The 26,121-nt window shown below is 40.7% G+C and overlaps 2 protein-coding genes across 5 annotated transcripts in view; one reads left to right on the plus strand and one right to left on the minus strand.

The window, feature by feature from the left end:
• The window catches only part of SLC31A1 (solute carrier family 31 member 1), a 47,333-nt gene extending 35,706 nt beyond the window's left edge, over positions 1 to 11,627 (minus strand). Inside the window, exon 1 of one of the 2 annotated variants that reach the window (XM_023545043.2) lies at positions 10,946 to 11,627. In XM_023545043.2, the coding sequence (XP_023400811.1) occupies positions 10,946 to 10,968 (23 nt within the window). In that variant the 5' untranslated portion in view covers positions 10,969 to 11,627. The remainder of the gene's footprint in view (positions 1 to 10,945) is intronic. The other variant, XM_003407515.4, reaches the window with a different exon arrangement.
• A 118-nt stretch (positions 11,628 to 11,745) lies between these two features.
• The window catches only part of FKBP15 (FKBP prolyl isomerase family member 15), a 56,887-nt gene continuing 42,511 nt past the window's right edge, over positions 11,746 to 26,121 (plus strand). For 2 of the 3 annotated variants that reach the window (XM_023545038.1, XM_064291581.1), the window contains exons 1-4: positions 11,962 to 12,168; positions 18,054 to 18,169; positions 22,206 to 22,290; positions 22,752 to 22,821. In XM_023545038.1, coding sequence (XP_023400806.1) covers positions 12,008 to 12,168; positions 18,054 to 18,169; positions 22,206 to 22,290; positions 22,752 to 22,821 — 432 coding nt within the window. In that variant the 5' untranslated portion in view covers positions 11,962 to 12,007. The other variant, XM_003407799.4, reaches the window with a different exon arrangement.

Genomic DNA, 26,121 nt, shown 5'->3' on the forward strand with positions numbered 1-26,121 from the left:
AATGACACATGTACAAAATTATATATCACAGGACTGTCTGTAACAATAAAATATTGAAAATACAACCTAAATGTTCATTGATAGGGCACTGATTAAACACAGTATCATTTATTTCCATACAAAAAATACTCTGCAGCCATAAACAAGAAATAGGAAGCTCTCTATATACTGATCTACCACTCGTCTGTCAGTCTGTCATACTGCAGTGGCTTGCATGTTGCTGGGACACTGGAAGCTATGCCAATGGTATTTCAAATACCAGGAGGGTCAACCAGGGTGGACAGGTTACAAAAGAGCTTCCAGACTAAAACAGACTAGGAAGACCTAGAGATCTACTTCTGAAAATTAGCCAATGAAAACCTTATAGATCACAATAGAACACTGTCTGACTTCCTTGCTATGTCATTAAAAAAATAGGAAGGATCAATTGTTGGAGGAGGACATCACATTAGGTGAAGCAGAAGACAAGCAAGGGTGAGGGAAACCCTTGGTGAGATGGGTTGGCACAATAGCCGTAAAGATGTGTTCTAACATTATCAGTGATCATGAGGATGACAAAGGAGCAGGCAACTTTGTAAACAAGACAGTGGTAATATCAGTGGCTTCTAGGAGGCGAACTGGTCAGATGTGAGTAGGAGCAGAAGGAACATTTCTCACCAAATATTCTCGTGTACCCTTTGAATTGTGAACCATGTGAATATATTTCCTATTACAAACAAATTAAATTAAAAAAAAATTAAGTTATCATGAAGTCCTTCTTCTCATATTACAGAAGGAAAACTAAGGTCCATGCTACTGAATGATAGCTAATATAGTCTTTAGTCAACTGAACCCTTAACATTCTCATATAAGGCTTCTGTAACACTAGGCTAGAAGTCCCTGGGTGGTGCAAACAGTTAAGTGCTTGGCTACTAACTGAAAGGTTAGTGGTTCAAATCCACCCAGAGGCGCCCGTGGAGTGCAGGTCTACTCTGAAACATATGGGGTCGCCATGAATCAGAACTGTCTAGACAGCAACTGGTTTTTTAAACACTAGGCTAACTATTTACCTCTCTCTTATTTCTTCAGATGATTTGGTGAGAAGCAGCTAAGCCGGAGAGGTTTCTGAGCTTCACATATCCTGTTTGGTGGCAAATAACATGGAAGATCCTATTTCTCTTGCCTACTCCCACCTTTCTGTACAAAGAAGATCAAGTGTACAACTACATTCTTCACGAAAGCATTTAGAAAAGCTTTTATTTGTCTGGTCCGAACAGGACAACTCAAATTTGATATGTCAAACAAACAAACTGAAAAGGTCTTTTAGTTACGCAATGATAGAAGGGCCTAAGTCCAATAGGGAGTGGATCTCCCAGCTACTATACTCCATTTCTCCAATACCTTTTGTTGCTGGATAAACCATACCCTGGAATAAAGCAATCACGAGATGCGCCCTTTCACGCTCCTCTGACTGGCTCCTCTTCTGGTCTTTACACATTGCCAGTCTGCTAAAACATAAGTCTTTAGTATGAGTTATGTAAAGATTTTAGCGTGTTTTATAAAGAATATGATAGAGTGGAAAGAGCACTGGACTGGACATCAAAGGCACTGAGCTCTAGCCACACACTAGCCTTGTGACATTAAGCAAACCACTTAAACCCAGTAAGAACTCATTTTTTCATTTGCAAAATGGATATAAAAATACCCACCCTACCAACCTCACAGGGTTGTGAGGATCAAATAAAATAATACATGTCAAAGTCCTTTCTATTCTAACGTGTAGTAAGTACAAAATATTATTAATATCTTGATTACTCATTAGATGAGAAAATTAATCTCTGAAAGGAAATGTCCAAGTCACAAATAGGACTCACTTTCATGTCACTTAAAGTATACAGTGTCCTATAGTTTGATTTAAGGAGCCCTGGTGAAGCAAATGTTTAAATGCTTGACTCCTAACTGAAAGGTTGGCAGTTGAAACCCACCCTGCAGCTCCACGGGAGAAAGACCTGGCGATCTGCTTCTGTAAAAATTATAGCCAAGAAAACTATACGGGGCAGTTCAACTCTGTCATGTGGGGGCCGCTGAGTCAGAATCAATTTCACAGCACCTAACAACAACATAGTTTGCTTCAAAGAACACTGGCTAGTCAGGATCGTACATGCTGGCAAAGCATTGCTTTAACTGCCTTCTTGTTAAAATCAAAGGCAGACAAAGTTCTTTCTTGTTTAAACTTTCCTTTAATCATATGAAAATCCTAGTGGTATGTATAGTGGGGTTAAGTGCTATGGGTGCTAACCTACAGGGTAGCTATGAGTCAGAATCGACTCAACAGCAGTGGTGGGTTGGTGCTAACCAAAAGGTCAGCAGTTCAAATCCACCGGGTGCTCCTTGGAAACTCTATGGAGCAGTTCTTCTCTGTCCTGTAGGGTTGCTATGAGTCGGAATTGATTTGACGGCAACGGTTTGGGTTTTTTGGGTTTAGTCATATATGATTTCAAATTGTCTAAATCACAACATTGTTAGTTTGCCTGGGAATAATCCCAAGAATCAATGCGGTGTGAGGCAGAAACCAGAAACATTTTAACTCTTTTGTTTTTAATTCAGTAAGAAAATCCAATTAAATACATTACACAAGATAACAGGAAGTAGTACCCCATCAAAACATTAATTAATAAAGTATAATTTAATGAAAGTGTATTGTGCTGTTGTGTGCCGTCGAGTCGGTTCCAACCGAGAGTAGAACTGTAGAACTGCCCCATAGGGTTTCCAAGACTGTAACCTTTTTCTTTTTTTTAACATATTGTGATTACATTTATATGAAATATCCAGTATAGATAAATCCATACAGGCAGAAAGCAAATTGGTGGTTAACAGGGCTAGAGGGAGGAGAGAACAGGGAGTGACTGCTCAGTGGGTATGGAGTTTCCTTTTGAGGTGATGAAAATGTTTTTTATTTTATTTAATTGTGATTTAGGTAAAAGTTTACAGCTGAAGTTACTCATTCAAAATTTTATACACATAACGTTTTGTGATATCAGTTGTAATCCCCGCAATGTGACAGCATTCTCCCCCTTTCTACACCACAATGCTGTAATCTTTATGGAAGCAAACTAACACATCTTTCTCCTGTGGAGAGGCTGGTGGATTCGAACCGCCAACCTTTTGGTTAGCAGCCAAGAGCTTAACCACTGCACTACCAGGGCTCCTTGAAAGTGTATTAAGAGAATGTAAACAAAAATGAGGAAAGTTGTGCAGTGCCTCAGATAGCGACTACATGGTGTGGTGGAAAAAGTACTGGGTTAGGAATTTGCATGTTGTTGTTAGGTGTTGTCAAGTCAGTTCTGACTCATAGCAACCCTATGTACAACAGAACAAAACACTGCCCAGTCCTGCGCCATCCTCACAATCATGGCTATGTTTGAGCCCAGTGTTGCAGCTACTGTGTGAATTCATCTCACTGAAGGTCAGGAAGACCCTCTCTTGCTGACCCTCACTTTACTAAGCGTGATGTCCTTCTCTAGGGACTGGTCCCTCCTGACAACACGTCCAAACTACGTGAGATGAAGTCTCACCATACTCACTTCTAAGGAGCATTCTGGCTGTACTTCCTCCAAGACAGATTTGTTCATTCTTCTGGCAGCGCATGGTATATTCAATATTCTTTGCTAACACTATAATTCTAGGCATCAATTCTTCTTTCGTCCTCCTTATTTTTTGTCCAGCTTTCCACATGCATGTGAGAAGACTGAAAATACCATGGCTTGGGTCAGGTGCACTTTAGTCCTCAAAGTGACATCTTCGCCTTTTAACACTTTAAAGAGGTCTTTTGCAGCAGATTTGCCCAACGCAATACATTGATTTCTTGACTGCTGCTTCCAGTGGCATTGATTGTGAATCCAAGTAAAATGAAATTCTTGGCAACTTCAGTATTTTCTCCGTTTATCATGATATTGCTTGTTGGCCCAGTTGTGAGCACGTTCATTTTCTTTAGTTAAGGTGTAATCCATACTGAAGGCTGTAGTCTTTGATTTTCATCAGTAAGTGCTTCAAGTTCTCTTCACTTTCAGCAAGCAAGGCTGTATCACCTGCATATCGCAGGTTGTTGATGAGTCTTCCTCCAATCCTGATGCCATGTTCTTCTTCATATAGTCTAGCTTCTCAGATTATTTGTTCAGCATACAGACTGAATAAGCATGGTAAAAGCATATAGCCCTGACACACACCTTTCCTGACTTTAAGCCACACAGTATCTCCTTGTTTTGTTTGAACGGCTGCCTCTTGGCCTATGTACACGTTCCACATGAGCATAATTAATTGTTCTGGAATTCCCATTCATGATTTGTTATGATGCACACAGTTGAATCCTTCTGCATAGCTAATAGAACACAGGTAAACATCTTTCTGATATTCTCTGCTTTCAGCCAAGGTCCATCTGACATCAGAAATGATATCCCTCGTTCCACCCCCTCCTCTGAATCCAGATTGAATTTCTGGCAGTTCCCTGTTGAGGTACTGCCTATAACCATTTTTGAATCCTCTTCTGCAAAATTTAGCTGAATAATCCTTAGGAATTTAGTGTATTCATTCATTCAATATTGTGTACCTATTGAGTGAAGATACTATAATGGATGCCTGTTCTCAAGAAAACCAGTTTGGTGGAAGAGGGAAACATGCAAATAAGTACATTATAAAATGTGCTAAGATAAAGATAATGCACAAAGCTGTGTGTGAGCTGATAAAAAGCCATCAGCAAAGGTAGGTAATACGGGGGCCTGTGGATGTGGTGTTAGCAGCATACTTTTTTCTTTTAAAAAATTCAATGACTGTGTTCTAAACTGCTTCAAAATCATATAAACATTCAGAGTAATATTATAACAACTCTACCATCTACTTAGGAAAAGACTCAACCTGGCTAAAAAAGGTTCTCTAACACTTCACTGGTTGACAGTTTTCCTCTCTTCATGCGTTTCCGTTTCCTCCAATAAGTTTCGCATTTGCTTTTGCAATGTAGGATTCCATCTCATAAGGCTGTATTGCATAATCTCCCCAGCCTACAAAGGCAGGTTGTATACAAAAGCGCAGGACCATTGTGTAAAGAAAAAGAGGTAGGGTGGACCCTTCTCAACCATTTCCTTCTCCGCAGGGGTTTGCATTCCTAAGGATGGGCCACTCCTCTGCTTGGGGATGTTACCTAAATCATGAAATGATATCACACAAAGCAGTGAACTTCAAAAGTATTTCCTTCCCAGCCCCTACTATAAGATTTCTTTTGGCATAAACTGCCAGACTTTTGATGCCTGGTCAGACTTAGTCAGAAACTCCTGAAAACTTAGGATTTTTAATGGCTTGATTATGCTAAGAGCCGCACATGGGAGTGTAGGCATCAGCAACCTTCCAACTCTCCCTACTCTTCCTCAAGCATGCCTGGCCTGCCAACTTTAGATGGGAGATATGAGTACTGCCAGGTCACTGACTTATCTGCCATCTTCCACTAGTTGAAGTCATCCTGTCACTGTGAATACTTGCTTTTCCAGTGGTGATTATCTTTTTCTTCTGGTGGAGAAGGCACAGTTGGAAACAGGAGGGAGCCAAGAGAAACAGACTTAAAGATCAAAGGCTTAAAAATGAAGTGGCTACTCACATGGAGTGGGGCTAGGGAAACTCTTATCTTTTACTTCAAACACTGGTAAGCCATTTGAATTTTTCTTACATCAATGATGTCATCTTAGAATAAATTCCATTTCCTATTAAGTACAAACTTGTTACCTTGGTCTTCAAGTTATTTGACAATAAATATGGCCCTGGGCTTCTTTTCAATTTTAATCTACTACTTCCCTATGTGTACTGTTTATAGTCTTATACTCTTAGTAAACTATCCCACAGAACTCTCTTAACCAACTTAATTGACAACACACTGGCTAGACTATTCTCCACTATGATGACAGCAACATTTCTTTCTCCCACTCAGTGGAGTTGTATGCTTATCAAGCGTGTCAGTTGTGTTTGCTCACAAACCAATTTATGTTGGTTGTGCTTATTAACTCATATAATTTTCACAAGGACCCTAGGAAATGGATACTGTTATTACCTCCATTTTACATTGGAGGAAACTGAATAATCTACCCAAAACCAAAAAAAAAAAAAAAAAACCAAACCCAGTGCCATCGGGTCGATTCCGACTCATAGTGACCCTATAGGACAGAACAGAACTGCCCCATAGAGTTTCCAAGGAGCGCCTGGCGGATTCGAACTGCCAACCCTTTGATTAGCAGCCGTAGCACTTAACCACTACGCCACCAGGAAGCAGCAAAGCAGTGTGGCTCCAGAGGTTAAGCAGTTAACTAGTATACTACACAGACTTCTAGTAGTTGTTTCTATGAAAACCATGTGGAATGCTTTTTGGAAAACACTAGATAAAAGTGAGTCACAGATACACACAAACCTGCTGTCAGGTGTGGAAGAGACAATTATAAAAGGCTGGGGGTGGGGAATTTCGTAAAAACCTATAAAAATTCTATACTCAGACTACTTTGCAAGTGACTTTATACATAGACAATTTGTTAACAAACGAGTGTGACTATGTTGCAATAAAACTTTATTTACAAAAACTGGCAGCTGGTAGGGCCTGGATTTGGCCTGCAAGCTGTAGTTTATAGATCTCTGTCACCCACACTTCAAGAGAAGGCTAAGGCCTAATATTAAAAGAACGGCAAAAGAATGTGTATCTTTTAAGTTAAAATAAAATGCTTAACGCATGCGTGTAACTAATATCTGTACAATTCCCTGCTCTAGCGTACTTTTTCAGTTAACCAACTACTTGCTCTAACTGCATTAGCAAAGAGGGTGTGATGGTTAAAGTCATGTGTCAACTTGGCTGGGCCATGATTCTCAGTGGTTTTAAAAAAAACCAAACCAAACCCAGTGCTGTTGGGTCGATTCTGACTCATAGGAACCCTATAGGACAGAGTAGAACTGTCCCATAGAGTTTCCAAGGACTGCCTGGTGGATTCGAAACTGCCAACCCTTTGGTTAGCAGCGGTAGCACTTAACCACTATGCCACCAGGGTTTCCTCTCAGTGGTTTGGAAGTTATATAGTGATGTAATTTGGCAGTTATGTACTGATATAGTTATCCTCCATCTTATGATATAATGTAATCACCTCCATGATGTGATAAGCCAATCAGTTATAAGGGGAGTTTCCTCAGGGATTTGGCCTGTATCCAATATATATGGATGTTCTGGCAAAGTTTGGTGGCTTTTGCTCACTCTGGATCCTCTGGTTTTTGGGACTTGAAGCAGTAGCCTGCCATACTGGCTGCCAATCTTGGGTTCGTCAGCCCTTGTAGCTACGTGAGTCAGGAGATGCCTCCAGCCTGATGCCTGATCCACAGACTTCAGACTTGCCAGCCTCTACAACCACGTGAGCCATTTCCTTGAGACAGATCTCTCTCTCCATATACATATATGCTTCACTGGTTTTGCTTCTCTAGAGAATTCAGCCTAACACAGAGGGCATCTCCTGTCTTGTGAGAAATCTGTATTTCTTTCCTGCCTTTGTCCCTGGGTGGTACAAGCGGTTTACACACTTAGCTGCCAACTGAAAGGTTGAAGGTGCCTTGGAAGAAAGGCCTGGCAATCTACTTTGAAAAAACCAGCCACTGAAAACCCTATGGAGCACAGTTCTATTCTGACACACATGGCGTTGCCATGAATTGGAATCAACTTGACAGCAGTTGCTGATTTTAACTCCTCGCCTTTGTGCTTTTGCCAAAGCTGCTCCCTCAACCTGAGTTTTACTTCCTTGCTTCTACTTAATAGAATCCTACTCATCTTCAAGCCCATTATCTAACTCCATACCCTACTCCAAACTAGATATGACTTCTTTGAAATTTTACAGTAATAAACTTTTACTTCTCTTGGGACTTACTTTGCTCTGTTTTCTATCATGGTTATTTGTGTACTTCAGTTATCCCCACTATTCAACTATAAGCACTCTGAGGGCAAGAAAAATTATTTACTCATTTTCCTATCCCGGGTAACACCCAGCACAATGCCTTACATGTAGAAGGTTTTCAGATGATATTTGTTCAATTGTTTCTGATATTCTTCTGCTTTCAGTGACTGAGTGAACAGAACACTATACTACCCCCAACCTATATTCAATTCATATCCCTATCACCACACCTATGATCTAATGCGGTTATAGCTTTACTATGAATGGTAAATTGCATTCACCAGTACAAATCAGTATGTGTGTACTTGTAAATAAAAATTGAAAAAAGAAAATTTAGTCTACATTGTCATCTCTGTTGCAAAATAGCTGATAATTTGAAAGGAATCATTTAACTTGCAGCTTCCCAGTTTTCAGCAGGTCAATACAACACATTAGGTGAATATATCTAAAAGCTGTACACTGAACTAAAACAACAACAAATAAACAAAAATTCTTCCTTTACACTCGAGATCTGGGTTGTGCTTCATTTACCACTCTATTCCCAGCAGTATTTAGTAGATGTTGGGTCTAATTCATTTCTTTTACCAAGTGCTTAGAGAGCCTGGCTCAAGCTCAGAGTGTGTTAGAGGCAGGGCTGGGATGGAAATTCGGGTCTCCTGCTTCCTAGTCTAATATTAACAAACTGAAGTTATTCTAATTCAAGAAGAAGGTGCTCTGGTGGCACAGTGGTTAAAGTGTGCAGCAGCTAACTGAAAGGCTGGTGGTTTGAACCCGCCACCCACTCTGTGGGAGAAGGATGAGGCAGTCTGCTTCCATAAAGATTTACAGCCTTGGAAACCCTATGGGGCAGTTCTACTCTGTCCTGCAGGGTCACTATGAGTCGGAAACAACTCGACGGTAATGGGTTTTTGGGTTTTGGGCCTAGGTAAAAGGCTACTTAAAGTTTATCTTAAATTCTCGATGTAAACACCAAATTCAGAAGATACAAAGAAGAAAACTCAAATGTTATAGAAAACATCCTCGATAAAAATATCCTCATTCAAGAATGCAAGATAAGTGCTCAAATGCTCCCACAGCATTTTTTTAAAGAGCAATCATCAGATGTTTCAATGCTGGACTGGTTTTGGGGAAAGAGGTTGGAAAGGGCTATGTTACTTATCCAGTTCATTTTTTATCCTCTGAGGAGTAGCCAAGTTCACATTCTAACCAGAGCTACTACAGTAAGTTCCAGCGCTTAGATTCCAATTCCACCATTGCTTTAACACTGTCAGCCTTCACTGCTTTAACCATCTATATCTGCAAAACACAAAAAGCAAACCAACAGACCTATTCCTCAGTTTAATGAAAGAATAATTCACTTATAAATATTATAGTTACGTATAATATTTCCAGCTACGCTATTAACCTCTCCCTCCTCCCGTAGAACTTTAGACAATAGTAAAATAACTTTCAATTAACAAGAGACTAAGCAACCCAGACGGTTTGCAACTAGTACAGCAATTTTATCTTTCTGGAAACTACCTATAAAAGGCAACAGCCGTTGCTGGACTCTCTGGGTCTCATATGAAAAAATTCTGACAGTAAACTAAGGAATAAAGGAATAAAGATGAATCCCATTATTTAATCTAACAAAGAATTAAAAAGAACCTATTAGGTAAGGAGCTGTGGTAGCACAGCGGTTAAGAGCTATGGCTATTAACCAAAAAGCTGGCAGTTGGGATCTACCAGCCGCTCCTTGGAAGCCCTATGGGTCAGTTCTATTCTGTCCCATAGGGTTGCTGTGAGTTGGAATCGACTCGACAGCAATGGGTTATTACAGGTCTCCGGGTGGCACAAGTGGTTTGCAATCAGCTGCTAGCCTAAAGGCTGACAGTTCAAACCCATCTAGTGGAGCTGCTGAACAAAGGCCTGGTGATCTGCTTCCGTAAAGATCACAGCCAAGAAAATCCTATGATCCTTTCAACTCTGAAACACATGGGGCTACCATCAGTTGGAATGAACTCAATGCCAGTGGGTTTTATTATTGGTAAGGAGTCCCTGGGCAGTGCAAATGGTTAACATGCTCTGCTGCTAACCAAAAGGTTAGAGGTTCAAGTCCACCCAGAGGGACCTCAGAAGACCTGGCGATCTACTTTTGAAAAATCAGCCACTGAAAACCCTATGGAGCACAGTTCTACTCTGACACACACAAGGTCTCCATGAGTCAGAATTGACTAGACAGTAACTGTGTTTCTAAATTTTTTTATGGGTAAGCAGCCATAGTACTCAGTGACACAGAAGATACCAAGGTGAATAAGGTTGTCCCTGTCCTCAAATAAGGTTGTCTCTGTCATACGGGAAGTGCCAAGAGGTACAAAGTTCCCTGGGAGAGAATAATAACCACTTCATTTCAATTTCATACCACCAGATTAAAGGACACTTGTAGTAGGGGCAGCCCTAAGTAAAAGAACTCCAGTGAGATCTGTGGAAATAGACACTACCTACTTACCCACAGTAGAGTTAGGCCAGGCTCACCCTGGGACTTTCAAGAATTTAACCAGGTTAACCAAAGAAATACTTATGTAAAATACAGGGAGGGTGGAAGCTAGAGGCAGAGGAGTCAGAAACAACTGATGTTGACTTAGGACTGTTGCAAGAAGACTCAGCGAAACCCGGGCGAAGGTTGGAGCTGGGGATTTTCGGTCTCCTAAATTTCACCCAGAAACTCTGGTGGCATAGAGGTTAAGTGCTACGGCTGCTAACCAAAAGGTCAGCAGTTTGAATCCACCAGGCGCTCCTTGGAAACTCTGCGGGGCAGTTCTACTCTCTCCTACAGGGTGGCTATGAGTCGGAATCGACTCGACGGCAATGGGTTTGGTTTTGGATTTGAAGTTTCACCCACCCCCAGAATACTCCAGCTCCTCCGCACCTCACCTGCCAGTGAAATACATGGACATTAAAAAGGGGACTTCCCTCATGGTGTATACCAGTCTAGTAATAACCTCTCCATAAATGCACGCAGTACTTACGGGCTGGTAAGCTTCCTGTTCATCCATCAGTTTCAGTTTGCGAAATCCCGAATCAAAGGACTAAGGATCCTGCCGGGTCTGCCTTTTACTCTGTGTGACCCTGGGCTAGTCACCCAAACATTTAGTTCCTCCGTTTCTCTATCTGTAAATCCTGGGATTATGAGACTAGGATTGAATTCGATGACCCCTGATTTTTTTTTTTTTTTTGAGGTCTAAAAGCTTCTTGACCACCCGCTACATGGAAGCACTGGACAAAAAGCCCGTTGAATAACTAGCCAAGTCGGAGACAGTGGGGCAGGGAGATCATCAGGCTAATTTTATAGACGGAGAAACTGAGGTACCCAACACCTTGCTCCAAGGTCATTTCAGCTATGTCACAGCAGGGATCAGGCCAGGAGCTGAGGTCTCCAAGCTTCCAGTCCCGGGCCCTTTTTCTTTCCGCCGAACTGAGAAGAGTGACGAGGGTCCTTGTCCCGGAGGAGAAAGGACAGTGTTCGTGCCAGGGTTGCAAAAGGGGGCGGGGAGGCCTTACCTGCCCAGGTCCAGTCCCGCCACTGGCGTCTCCTCACAGAGCCTTAGCCCGTAACCCCCTCACGACTCCTCAGAAGACCCTTCCAACACTGCCCGGCGCGACGTGTCCACGACCGCCACCGAGGCTACAGATTCCCGCCCCGGCCCCGCCCCCTGCCCGTCGACCAATCCCTGAGCAGGATTTTGGAGCTCCGCCGCTTCCGCGAGGTGGAAGAGGCCTTACGTCAAGCGGCGCGCGTGCCGGCGGCGTCCTCCTATTTGCCTTTGCCACGCCTTCTCCAGAACCTCGGCTCCTCCGGGCCGGCCGACCCTGCGACCGTTCGCTGCCGGAAAACAGTACGCCACCGCGGCATTTTACGACGACGGCGGTGACAGGGCTTTGAAAAATCCCGACTGCCTCCCCGCAGCCGGGCGAAACCCGGTGCGATGTTCGGTGCAGGTGACGAGGACGACACAGACTTCCTCTCGCCCAGCGGCGGGTGAGTGACTGCGAGGCGTGGACCAGTGGATCCGATTGAGGGAACCCGGCCGATGGCTGGAGGGGTCGATCTCTCCTCAGGCCTCTTGCCAACTTCCGGAAGCAGACCCTTGGTGCGCTCTGGTCCTCTTCACGTCCTCAGAGTCCGGGCAGAGCTAGGAACTACCGAGCCTGCCTACCTGGAGTCTGGACCCGGCATCTCCCCTAACTCACAGTAGGACTCTACGGTTCAGTTTTTGTTTTTGTTTTTGTTTTTGTTTTCTGGGTCACAGCTGCTCCTGTGAAACAGGGGTGGTTGTTAATGACGCTCTTTGCCGCATTGTTTTTATAGGAGTCAGCTGGGCCGCCTATGAGACTTTCTCTTCTCCATGGACAAGGCAGTGACACTTTAGAACTAGGCTCTGGTCGATCAGTTCCAGTGTCCTAGGGCCATCTCAGACGTCACCTTTTTTTGATGTTTTTCTATTTCCACAGCCCCAGGCAGAATAAATTGCTTTCTCTTCATTATTCCCACAGCTAGGAGTGTTTGCCTTTATCATTGCACACCAAACCATAATTGTTTCCTTGCCGGACCCCTCACTAGATTATGAGCCCTGACAGGACCAAACCCATTGCCGTCGAGTACACTCCAACTCATAGCAACGCTGTAGGACAGAGTAGAACTGCCCCATAGGGTTTCCAAGGCTGTAAATCTTTACAGAAGCCGACTGTCACGTCTTTCTCCCGCAGAGTGACTGGTGGGTTCGAACCACCGACCTTTCGGTTAGCAGTGAGATTTAACCACTGCACCACCAGGGCTCCAATCCTGACAGGACAGAGACTGTTTATGTTGCTCATCTCTGTCTAGGGCCCAACACAATACCTGACACATCGTGCTCAGGAAGTGCCTGTTGAATGAAGAATAGCTGAGAAATTGCATTTTGTAAACTCTAAAGCTTGAAACCAATGTAACAAGCTGTGGCTGCTATCTCCTGCCCCCAAACCTTGACTTTATACATACTAGTCTGGGGTGGGAGTCTGCAGAGAGAGGCAGGGCTTTGTTTCTTCCAGTAATCATTTTAGCTTCCTCCCTGGGTCAGTGAACAACTTGACTCCCTCCAAACCTGTGAGCAGCCAAGTTCTGATCCTTGCAGAGCCTTTCTTTGAACATCTGTTTAACAAATTATGTAGCTAAAGATTGAATGAATACACTGCTCCTCATTATACTAAATGCTAAGGGGTTACAAAGATGATGAAGATGCTATGCCTGCCCTCAAGTTGCTTCCAGTCCTGTTAGAAAGTCTATTGCATGCGAGATCATAAAGTGATGGTGGCTCTCTTTTGGCCTTAAATAGAATCTTTTGACTTACACTGTGACAAAACAAAACAAAAAACGAAAACCCAAACCCATTGCCACTGAGTCGATTCCAGCTCGTAACAACCTATAGGACAGAATAGAGCTGCTAAATAGAGGTTCCAAGGAGCACCTGGTGGATTCGAACTGCCGACCTTTTGGTAGCTCTTAACCACTATGCCACCTGCCTTTCCATACTGTGACCAGCCCTATATTATCTATCCTTAAATTCTCTTTTCACTTGTAACTTATCGTTAAATCCTCTTTTCACTTGTAACACTCTGCTCCACTCCTCCTACCTTCCCCCCACCTTTAGATGGCCTACATCCACTTAGTTCTACTTTATCCCATTTTGAGTTCTTTTAGTTGGTCAGTTATTTCCAAGTTAAACTGTGCTTTGGTTACTTTCTCCCCTCTTCCACCCATAGCGTTCACTAAAGTTTTCACACATCTCAGCCTTCCTTCTGTTTTTGACTATGTAGTCAACCTCTTCAATTAATGTTTTCCCATACAAATCAGTTGTAAATATGGTTGTATGTTGGGTATTTTGAAAGTTTCCAGGATATACTTAAAGTCCACATTCTTAACTAGGTGAAAATGTTTAGGGAATGCTGGAAAGGAATGTTAGGGCAAGCAGTCCACTGCTGACTCAAAGTTAGGGGGTAGACAATGACAGTCACATGCTCTTTTCCAGATTCCTGGCCTGAGATAAGTTCTCTGTGGCTCAACTATGCTGCTTTCCTCAGTACGCCCATCAAGGACATGAAACATTTTAGTTCTAAGCCAGCGACTGTGCTATTAGGTATAGATAACAACTAATTTGGTGATAAAAGTCTTAGCAAAGAAAGTTAGAGAACTTATTTTTTCACCCAACAATAACCAGGAAAACCAAATCATATTTAAGATTGAGAATATACATAGTTTAGCAGTTCCTTCTTTGGTTTTCTCTAGGGAAGTAAAACATAAGACATTGAACACTACAGCTACCTTTCAATTCCTCTTTTATCATTGAAACTCTTTTCCTTCCTTTAAATGTTATACTTTTACAAGCCAGTGTAGCATATATATATATTTATATGTATACATGTACATTGTATAACTGTAATTTACTGTAAATATATTTACTTATTTAAAAAAATTACTCATTTTGTTGTTGTGAATATACACAGCAAAACATACACCAATTCAGCAATTTCTACACTTACAGTTCACTGACACTGATTATGTTCTTCGAGTTGTATGACCATTGCCACTCTCCTTTTCTGAGTTGTTTCTCCACATTAGCATAAATTCACTGCCCCTTAAGTATACTTACTTGTTAAGTGCCTTTTGAACAGGATGAACTATTTCCTGAAGATGGGAACTTGAGTGATTCTACAGACAGCAGCTGTAAGGGCATATAATGAAATCTTTGGTTGCTTTGATTTTTCCATCAGTCCTCAATTAGAGAAATGCACAATTTATTTCTTTTTGTGTTCAATGACCCTAACTCACAGATTACATTTTATCTTATAAACTTCAGCTCTGTTGTGAGCTTTTAAAACAATATTTCAGAATATGAACATTAGCTTTTTTCCTTTCATTTAATTTTCATGTCCTAATGATGGCAAAAATAAAAAAAACCTATTGCCATCCAATTGATTCTGACGCATAGCAACCCTATAAAGCAGAGTAAAACTGCCGCATAAGGTTTCGAAGGCGGTAATCTTTATGGGAACAGACTGCCACATCTTTCTTCTGCAGAGCAGCTGGTGGGTTCAGACTGCTGTGGTTAAGTGGTTAAGCTTGAGTGCTTAACTACTGTATTACCAGGGCTCCTTAATGGCAAAAAAAAAAAAAAAAAACAAAAAACCATAATACAGTTTTTCTCTTAAAAGGGTTTAGCATTTTAAATTGGTGCTGACTCAAACCTTAGCCCAGCCTAGACATAGTTTTGCTGCAGTATTTTGAACACATGTTTTGTACAAAGTGTTCTGGCTGAAATTTGGTTCATTATGCAGTTTCTTACAAGGAACAGGGTTATGAACAGACTCAGGAGTTGCTAGTTCAGTGTAGCCCCCTAGCCATCTTTTTTAGAATGCTGGGCACCACCTGCTCAGTCGCTGGCCTTCTATCTGTTAAAGCTGTGAGAGCCTATTATCGGTACCCAGATAAGTGTTCATTTCCATCACTCTTAAGGTCTTTTACTAAGAATCATTGTCTCAGCCAAAATTTTTGTTTTACTTTGTCTTTTTCCTTTGCCCTGTCCATTCCTTCAAGGAGCCTGCGTAGCACAAGCAGTTTGCAATTGGCTGATAACTCAAAGGTTGGTGGTTTGAACCCACCCAGTGGCTCCATTGAAGAAAGGCCTGACAAACTGTTTCCATAAAAAGTACAGCTAAGAAAACTCTATGGAGCAGTTTTCTACTCTGTAACACAAGGGATTGCCATGAGTTGAGGGCTAAGCTGATGGCAGCTAACAACAGCCCATTCCTTCCACCCAGTAGTTAGACTTACAAATAAATGAAATATAGGGTACTATGGTAGTCCCTAGGAAAATCATCTAACCTAGACTTTACGATTAGGGATGGCTTCCAGAGGGAGAGGGGAGATAGGAAGAATGTTTCAGGCAGGGGAACAGCATGTCCAAAGGCTGGAGATTAGAAAGATCTTGGCTTATTTGAGAAACTAAAAGTTCCCCAGTGTGGCTATAACATATAGTCGGAGATGAGAAATGGTCAGATATGAAACTGGAGAATTAAGGAGAGATCAAGTCTTGAAGGGCCTATTAAACTTGTCTTGTGGAGTCTGGATTTTTATCTTGGGAATATTGAGGTGTCATTAGGGTTTTATGCAGAGAAAAGATATCATCCAATTTAGTTTTTAGAAAGATCACTGGGTGCACAGGAGAAAATGGATAAGAAGCAGACAAGACCAAGACAGGGAGATGAGTCAGGAGGTTGCTGCAATAATTCAAGGAGACAGACATGTTGGTGGCCTGAACTAGGGAAGTGGCAATGAGGGTGGGGAGAAGTGAAGGGGTTTGAGAAATATTTAGGAAGTAAATTCAAATGGGCTTGGGGATTGGGCATGAACACAAGGGGGAAAAAAGTCAAAGATGATGCCCAGGTTTCAGTTTTGGTTGTGGATATGTGCAGAAAAGGGTTAATATAGTAGGCCTGAGACCTTTATCCTTAGAAAGGCTGCCCGCAAGGTTGACCTTGGGGAACTTAACTGATTATAGTTCCCTACACTGATGTAAAGCTTTCTCTAAATGATAAGAGTGGCTCATCATACCTAAACTGTTTGTTCAAATGAATGATTTACTGTGAACACCTGCTTTCCTTCTGGAGTATGGAATTTTGGTAAATGCTAGGCAGAGAGGCCTAAATGACCAGCCCCCAATAAAAACCTTGGGCTCTGAGTCGCTAACGAGCTTCCCTGGTAGGCCACACTTGACACGCTGTTATAACTCATTCCTTGAGTAATTAATCGTGTCTTGTGGGAGTCCACTGTGGATGACATTTGGAAGCTTTTACCTGGTTTCCTCTGCACTTTACCCCATGCACCTTTTTTCTTTGCTGGTTTTGCTTTGTATCCTTTGTAATGGGTTTTAGCCATGATTGGAAGTATATGCTGAGTCCTGTGAATCCTTCTAGTGAATCACTGAACCTGGGGGTGATCTTGGGGACTCTGACAGAGGTTTCAACAAGAGAGGAAGCACAGAGGAAGAACAGGTTTTGCTGGGGCTGTGGGGATTGGAGGCTATGAGTTTTGGTTTGGACATGTGCATTTGTGTTGCCTGTGAGAGGTATGTGTGCTCTGGCACTCAGGAGCAAGTTCTGGGCTGAGTATACAGATTTGAGCATCATCAGCATTTGTATAGCACTTGATGCCAAGGTAAATAAATGAGATCGCTTAGGGAGAGAGAGTATGAAATGTTGGGGGCATGAGCATTTAAAGATTGGGCGAGGAAAGAACTCAAGTTGCTAAATGAGAAGCCAGAGAGATGAAAGCGAAACAAGAGAGGGATCACATTGGAATGTGTTGATGCCTTATTTGGGCTAGCCCCTCCCTCCACCCCCACAGGTATCTCCGCAGAAGCCAGGGGAAGAGTGTGTTTGAAGAAGAACAAATTCCTTGACAGTGTAAAAAAGATAGTGTAATCCAAAACCCAGTGCCATTGAGTGGATTCCGACTCACAGGTCAAATAATACAAGGACTGATAACTGAGTTTGGTAACAAAGAGGTTGTTGGTGACCTAACAAGAGCACTTTCAGTAGAGTGGTGGGGGCATACGAATTCATTGTAAGTGATGATGAAAGAATGGTCCTGCCTGTTAGATAAACTGATAGAAGGGATCATGTTTGATGGAGTAAAGGTGTGGTTTCATTTCAATGCAATAAACTAGTAAAAAGTAGGAGGGGGAGTAATCAGTAGGGGTGACTAGAAGCTATAATTTCCCAAAGGCAAGAATTCAGAGTTTGAAGAGACCATACAGAGCATCTAGACCAATCACCTGACTTTACAGGTAGAGAAACTGAGGTCCAGGAAGAAGAAATGCCTTGGCTGAAGTCATGTGGATAAACAGGGTCAGCTGATGATGTTCAGATAAGAAATGCAGTCTTGATTTCAAAGGCACTTAGTTTCCACTTGCCGTATTGAGTGGTGGGGTATACATTCGAGGGGGTGTTAGTTCAAGGTTAGAGGTGAGCACCTTTTATGTTGATTCCAGGAGTGGGATATGTCAAATGAAATTTCATGAACTCTCATTTTTCTCCTGACAGTGCCAGATTGTCCTCTCTCTTTGGATTAGATCAGGCAGCTACTGGCCATGGAAATGAATTCTTCCAGTACACAGCCCCAAAGCAGCCTAAGAAAGGCCAGGCAACAGCAGCGACAGGTAAGTTAATAGGCATGAGGATTGTGCCCTAACAGGTTAGTGGGAAGTGTCAGTAGCCTTTTGAAAGTGGGAGGACAGGTGGCCTACCTCACCCAGTCTGGCTAAGCTTGTCATCAGTGGTAGATACATCTCTAAGCTCTGCAATCCTCAATGTCCAGCAGCTAGGTAGTGTGTCCTTTGTTAGGAACTGATTAGAGGAAAGTCATGGACAAGCTCTTCTGCCACATGGGAACACCACTCTCTGAAACTCTGCCATAAGACACTCTAAGTGGGCATTGTCCAATGTTTTTGTGAAAAGGAAGAACAACTTTTTACTTTATTCACCTAGGTATGTTAGGTATATGGTATCAGTGAATTTTTCCCAACTGGACAGTGATACTTATTGCTGTACCTGCTGTACCTTTCATCATACCGGACACAAGAAACATTTGTTGAATGAATATTTGTTGATTGAAAGGAGAGAAAGGGGGACTGATATTTCTAAAAGGCCTGTTATGTGTCTTTATATAGATTGTCTTGTTTAATTTCACAACAGTTCTGTGGAATTGGTGAGATTGCCACCATTTTAGAGACTCAGAGAGGTTTAGGAACTTGATCAAGGTCATGTAGCTAGTAAGTGACAGAGCTGAGATTTGTACCCTGATCTGACAGCTCCAAAGCTTATATTCCTTCTTCTACACTTTCCTGTCTTTGTGAAAGAACTTGATAGTGGAAGAGAGGAAGCTAGCAGTAATAGCCCTGAGCAGAACAGGCGGCAAGGGACATTAAATTAAGGATTTGTTGATTGAATATAAAATCACTGAGTGCCTTTTATGTGCTGGCCCAATGCTGACACTGGAAATATTGTCAGGATATTTAGAGTTGAATAGCTGTGACAGATACCATATGGCCCATAAAGTTTAAAATATTTATTGTCTGACCTTTTACAAATAATGTTTGCTGACCTCTGCCCTAAACTATCTTATCTGCCACTTTTGACAGCTTTGCTTAGGTTGCTTGTCCATAACCTGGCCACATTTTTAGGTTTCGTATACTTTTACATTTTCTCTGGTGAATCTCTTCATCAGCAGTGTGCTTTAGAATCTATTTAGAGTGGTTCAGTTAATGTGGAGACATACAGCCTCAGTCCTCACCCAATGCAGTAACTTGATTTTCTTATCAGAAAACAAGGCCAGCTGTAAATTGACTGTACTTTAAATGGGGAACTATAGAGGCTTTTCAATTTAAAAATTACCTATACAGTCTTTTGTAGGCATTTACAAATAAAACTCAAGTAATGTAGCAATATAGGTGACCCTCTCTGTTCAAGGGAAATTTATATTAGAAGTCCTTGTGGGGAAGATCGTGGTGGCATAGTTCTTGAATCTCTTCAAATCTCAATATCAAAACAGAGCAACTAGATATAAAAACCCAAAACTTATAGATAACATTTACAACAAAACCATTTGGAAAAGCATCCTTACGAATCCCAAAATACGAGCAGGTATGGGCAAACCACTAACACAAGGCTTACATGATATCAGCATCTATATGGGAGAATAGAAGGATGCAATGAGTGTTTGAATTTGAGAATGGAAGCACCTCAAAATAGCTAATAAGTTTTCATGGAAAGTATTGCAGGCTAAGCTGAAACTGGGACGGGTTTTGTCCACTTTAGCTGTAGGTAAGTTCAAAGGGTTGATGATGGTATGAAGGAGTTGGAGCAGTCTTAATCCTATGAACTTTTGAAACTTACCCAGCAGGGTGACCTTCCAGGACAGAGCTCATGCTGAGAAGAACCTGCTGGGAATGGAATTAAAATTGAGGAAGACAGGGACATTAGAGGCAAAGATAAGATCCAGATAAAAGTAGATCCCCCTGAGGGGAGGAAGCCAAGATACTTTTAACTCTATAGAAAAACAACAGAGGAGGGAACTCCATGAAGTTAGAAAAGCCACCCTGAACCACACCTCCTTCTCAGAAATAAGTAACAAATAAGAATTAGAAATGAAGATAAGAATTAGAAATGAAAGGAAAAACTATTTCATATTGAAGACTAAACTAGAAGAAACACAAGAATGAATAAACAGAATAGATTTTGCCTTAATAGTCTTAATAAAAGGTTGAAAGGAGGAATTTTTTTAAATAAAAGAAGATAAAGAGATAAAAAGGATGCAAGAAAAAATGACAAATATTGAAGATAGCAAAGAAGATTCAATATATAGGTAATAGGAGTCTGTGAAGAAGAAAATGAAAACAGGGGAAAAAGAACAAATAATATAAACTATCAAGAAAACTCTGCTGGAAAAATTTTTGAAATTACATGTTGAAAAAAGCACTCACGAACGGGAAATTCAAGAATCTGAGCAGTACTGATTTTAGACAGGGAAGAATGTCAAGTCAGTGAGAAGAAGCTCACATGATTGTGGGCGTCTGATCCAATTACCTTTGGCAAGTTTGTGAGCTACCTGCCATGTCGTGGATTAGACAGAGAGATCTTGTTGGGCCGAGTACTCTGGGAGAAGCTGAATTAACCTGAAGGAGGATGCTAGGCCGACCATGTGGAGACAATGATTTTTTTTCAGTGTTCACACTTGTCCTGATCACTCTGGCAGACTACTTATCCAGAGAAAAAGTTTATTGTAGTATTACGTAGTATTACATACAAATGGAAGTACTAATTGAATAAAAACTATCTTGTAGGTTTTTACAAAACGATAAGGAAAATATGTACACCTTACAAGGAAAATAAGCAAATGATATGACTAGGCAGTTCATTAAAAAAAAAAAAAAAACCAAATGTCTAATACAAATCTATTAAAAATGTTAAATTTCTGCCTCCCTGTAATCAAATAAACACAAATGAAAACAAGAGTGAGATGGTATTTCTCTTTCTTTACTGCCCCATCAAGTTGGTAAAGATTAAAGTTGCTACTGTTGGCAAGGATGCAAAACTCACACACTCATACTGCCGGTGGGTATGAGTGTAACTGGTATGGCACTTCTGAAGGGCATTTGGGCAGGGTGTAATAAAAACCTTAATTGTTTTTTATAACAGAGAAATTGGAGACAGCCCAAATAAATGTCAAACATTAGGAAAGTGGATAAATTCTGGTACTGTCATAAGATAGTATTCTATATAGCCCCTCAAAAGCATTTTAAAGACAAGTTTGTCTTTGGTTTAGAGACTGCTTTGAAGTGTATACAGAAATGCTTATAATACGCTGAGTGAGAAAAGGAGGTTTTCAAATCATATAATTTTGTTTTTAAAAAGATAAGAAAAGAGAAGCTGCCAAGTTTATGTGTATAGAAAAAAGACTTGGAATAAATACATAAAATTATCAACATTGTTTATTTACAGGCCACTTTTATCGTTTTCTTTAAGCTTTTCTATATTTTCTACAATGTATATGTATTCTATAATCAGGAAAAATATGCTGTCAGTACCAAAAATAAAATCAAACAAGAATGCGTTTGAAAATAAGTTCTTGGTTGCTATGTCCATGCCAATGTTATGTTATTACATAGTGAATGTAGATATGTGATTTACTGTAAACGTGTTCTCTTAAAATATTACTCTATAGCAAGTAGTAAAGTTAAACAATGGGTGTGATGCGAATTTGAATATCAGATGATAAATTTCTTATCCCAGAAGTAAGGGAAGTGAAAATAATTTTATTTTCATATATTATAGCTGTGAAAATACTGGAAGGAGGAAGGAAAGCAGATGGAATATGACCTTGCCTTCTTGGTAGTAGTTATTGTCCAGGCCAAAGATTCTTTTCTTTGAAGTATATGCTTTGGGAGTTGGAGTCATAGGTTCTAGTCCTAGGCTTGCTACTATTACTATGTAAGGCACTTGGATGCTTACAGCTTCAGTTTTCTCATCCTCAGACTGAGTCATAGGGCTATTTTGTGGATCAGATGAGGGTAATGGTCATGAAAGCATGGTACCACTGATTCTAAGATGTAGAAAAGGAAATTTGAAGCTGTTTTAATGGTTAAAAATCAGTTTCAAGCAGTAAATGAATGACAACTTTGTTTTCTTCATCTTCAGGAAATCAGGCAACACAGAAAACAGCACCAACTACAACAGGCAGTTCCACAGCACTGTTCGCAGCAGCGGTCCATGCATATAGATAGTAAGTAGCTGAGAAGGAATGTTTTCTGAAGATGGGGATGGGGGTTTAAGCTAGTATCTTTCCTCAATAAGCCTCTTTTCATTGCAAAATTGTTACTCATCTTTTCTATAATCAAAGTATCAGTAGTGGTTTTTAACATTTGTAGATTCCTAAACTTAAAACTTGAAGGGCTATTACCTTGTCTACCTTCTCTAGGAAGTGCTTGTACTCTTATTAACTGCCTTTATAAGTGGCTTATATAAGTACTTAAAAGTGCTCAGTCTTTTCATTGGGATATTGTGAATAGTAGACACTTAAAAAATACAGAAATTTTGTAAGAGCTTTAAATTAAAAACTGCTTACCTCTGTTGCTTTCCAGAGACTGAATGACTAGATTCGCCACTTCTGTAAGGCAGAAAAGAAAGCTGGTTCTCCAAAGTTTAAGAAAGTATCAATATCTGTTCCTTTTCTTACTTCTACAGCATAAATAGCCAATATGTGAAGCAGGGCAAACTTGGTGCTGCGGTCCTGGGGAATCACACAGCCAGAGAGGTGAGAGTGCCCCCACGTCTCATGTATGTTCAAGCATCCCAGAGCATATTGATGAGTTGGCTCTTATCATCTAAGTTTGCCCAGTGTTCCTTGTATATAAGAGAACTAGAATGATGGTATTAAATGTAGATTTGCAAGACTAGGCTATATAGTAAATGGCCACTTTTTGCTTACTATTGTACATTAAAATAAATCCAACCACTCAAAATCTTTAAATTTGACCTTTATGATGTGTATGTACCTTAAGAATTAGGAGAGTTTTAGAGTAAACCATTTCCTAAGGACATTCCCTAATGAACAGCACATATTGTATTACTTAGAGTATTATCTTTATGTCTATGTTAATGATCAGTGCTTATTCCTTGATTAAAGTTTGATAATGAAATGGGCAGTTGATCATATAGTATAGTATTGGTTTCAGTCAAAAAGAAGATATGGCTAAAAGCCCTGAGGCTGATTTCTTTATGTGGCTTGTATCTAGTTTTAACTTTTGTTCCAGAAGGCTTTGAACACTGTTGAAAGAAGTGTGAGAAATTATGGAATTTCAGAGCTTAAAAAGGTTTAGAGAGCTTGGGCCTATGCTCCTCAGACACTCAGAGGCACAGAGATATAAGACGATCTGTCCAGGGTAACTGATATAATAGATAACATCGTTTGTACTTAAAGCAAAACAAAACAAAACCAACAAAAAAGCAAACAACAACAACAAACTTAGTTATGGAAAATTTGAAATACGTATTAAAAAAGTGGCACTAGAATAATGAACCCCCAGATACCCATTAATAGACTAATGTTATTAATCTTGTTTTATCTATAACCCCACCCTCTCTTCCCTCCTCCCTGACTCAGATTATATTGAACAAATCCCCAGAAAATAATTTTAGCTGTAAATATTTTAGTACATATTTCTAAAAGATAAGGGCTTTTTAAAAAATATAACCATTATGCCATTATGACACTTAAAAAGAAGATTAATTCCTTAATCTCATTTATTAGCCAGTTAATGTTCAAATTTCCTTGGTTTTCTCATAATGTACGTGTGTGTGTGTATATATATGTATATATATATATATTTTTAACAATTTATTTGAATCAGGATCATAATAATGTCTATACATTGCAGTTGGTTTTGATATTCTTTAAGTCTCTTTCATACTCCCATCAGGAGGCAAATAATGTCTGCTCGTCTCTTATTTTGTTATATTAGCAGCTACTGATGGTCATTATGCAGATCCATTAATTCATTAGGTGTTGCCATTTGAATTTTTAAAATCTGGGATTGGAACTTCACTACCAGGCAGGGTATAATCATGGCAGACAACATTTGTGCTGTGACAATTATAAGAAGAAAGATAAATTGCAAAAATTGTGTTTTAAAATTCACCATAGAATTGGGAACATGATGAACTACAACTTCAGAGAGGGAAGACCCAGTGAGCTGTTTCCTGTCCTGGCGGCATTTGCCAATCTTAGGTGTAGAGTAAAGATCAGGCATAGCCTAATCAGAGAGAGTACTGGGGGAAAGATAAATTGGGAAAACTAGAGGAGCTCCAAACAGAAGATAGCTTTTCTTCATGGGACATATGCTGAGTTCTGAGAAGGCAGCAGTCCAGGGCTGTGCCAGAAAGGCTGAGAGAAGCTTCTTCAGTCTTGTGTAGGAAATAAGGTCTTACTATAGAGAGGAGGCCTTCAGAAAGCATACAACCAATGTTTCTCGCAATACATTTGCCAGATTTTGAACCTTCATGGGGGGAGGCTAAAGAACTCAGCTCAAAAATCTCTGAAGGGAGGTCAGCACAACTGGACTATACCAAAAGCAAAGAAGTTTCCTGAATAAACCGGATGCTTTGAAGGCCAGCATAGCAGGGGCAGGGGTTTGGGGACCATGGTTTCAGGGGACATCTAGGTCAACTGGCATAATAAAATCTATTAAGAAAACATTCTGCATCCCATTTCGGAGAGTGGGGTTTGGGGTCTTAAACGCTAGCAAGTGGCCGCCTAAGATGCAACAGTTGGTCTCAACCCACATGGAGCAAAGGAGAATGAAGAACTCCAAAGACACAAGGTAAGTATGAGCTCAAGAGTCAGAATGGGCCACATAAATCAAAGACTACATCAGCCTGAGACCAGAAGAACTAGATGGTGCCCAACTACAACTGATGATTGCCATGACAGAGAACACAACAGAGAATCCCTGAGGTAGCAGGAGAGCAGTGGGATGCAGACTCCAAATTCTGGTAAAAAAGACCAGACTTAACCATCTGACTGAGACTAGAGGGACCCTGGAGGTCATGATCCCCAGACCTTCTGTTAGCCCAAGATAGGAACCGTTCCCAAAGCAAACTCTTCAGACAGGGATTGGACTGGACTATAAGACAGAAAATGATGCTGGTGAGGAGTAGGCTTCTTGGATCACGTAAACACACGAGACTTTGTGGGCAGCTCCTGTCTGGAGGGAAGATGTGAAGTCCAAGAGGGACAGAAGGTGGCTGAATGGGCATGGAAACACAGGGTGGAGAGAAGGAATGTGCTGTCTCATTAGAGGGAGAGCAACTAGGAGTATATAGCAACGTGTATACAAGGTTTTCTATGAGTGACTGACTTGATTTGTAAACTTTCACTTAAAGGACCAAAAAAAAAAAAATCTCTGAAGGGCAGAACTTTTAGGAGTGTGGAGTCAGAGACTTTCCAGGTTTTCATCAAAAGCCTGGGAAATCATGTTTGAGAACAGGCACAACCCAGAGGTGGACTGACTTTTAATAAATCTATAATCCTTCCCTGACCAGCTCAATCTGTAATTGGATTAAGATGATCAGCTCCTCACTCTATTTGCCTTACATAGGAAAAGTGAAATTACTCCTGGTGGAAGATCGAATGTGAGCTCTCACGGTTATTTTTATACACAACAGCTGGCCTACAATAAAAAATTACTGATATGTGAAGAGATGGGAAAATGCTACTGATGAACAAGGACAAAAAACCCAATAGGGGCAGACACACAAAAAATCTAATGTTGAAATTAACATTACACAGTATTTAAAATAACTATGAATAATATCTTAAAATAGATGAAAAGACAAAAGGGATGAAAAGATAGAGAATTTAAAAAACTATAATCCATAGAAATATTTACCAATGGCATTCTAGATTTGGAAAAGAGAGTATCTGGTATTAAGAACACATTGAATGTGTTTAACAGTAGTCTGGGCACAGCAGAAGACAGGATTAGTGACAGAAGGCAGCTCAATAGAAAATATCCAAACTGAAGCACAGAGAGAAGAGCAAAGAGAAAAAGAACAG

This window comes from Loxodonta africana, chromosome 9, assembly GCF_030014295.1.
Source record: "Loxodonta africana isolate mLoxAfr1 chromosome 9, mLoxAfr1.hap2, whole genome shotgun sequence".
Lineage (NCBI taxonomy): Eukaryota > Metazoa > Chordata > Mammalia > Proboscidea > Elephantidae > Loxodonta > Loxodonta africana.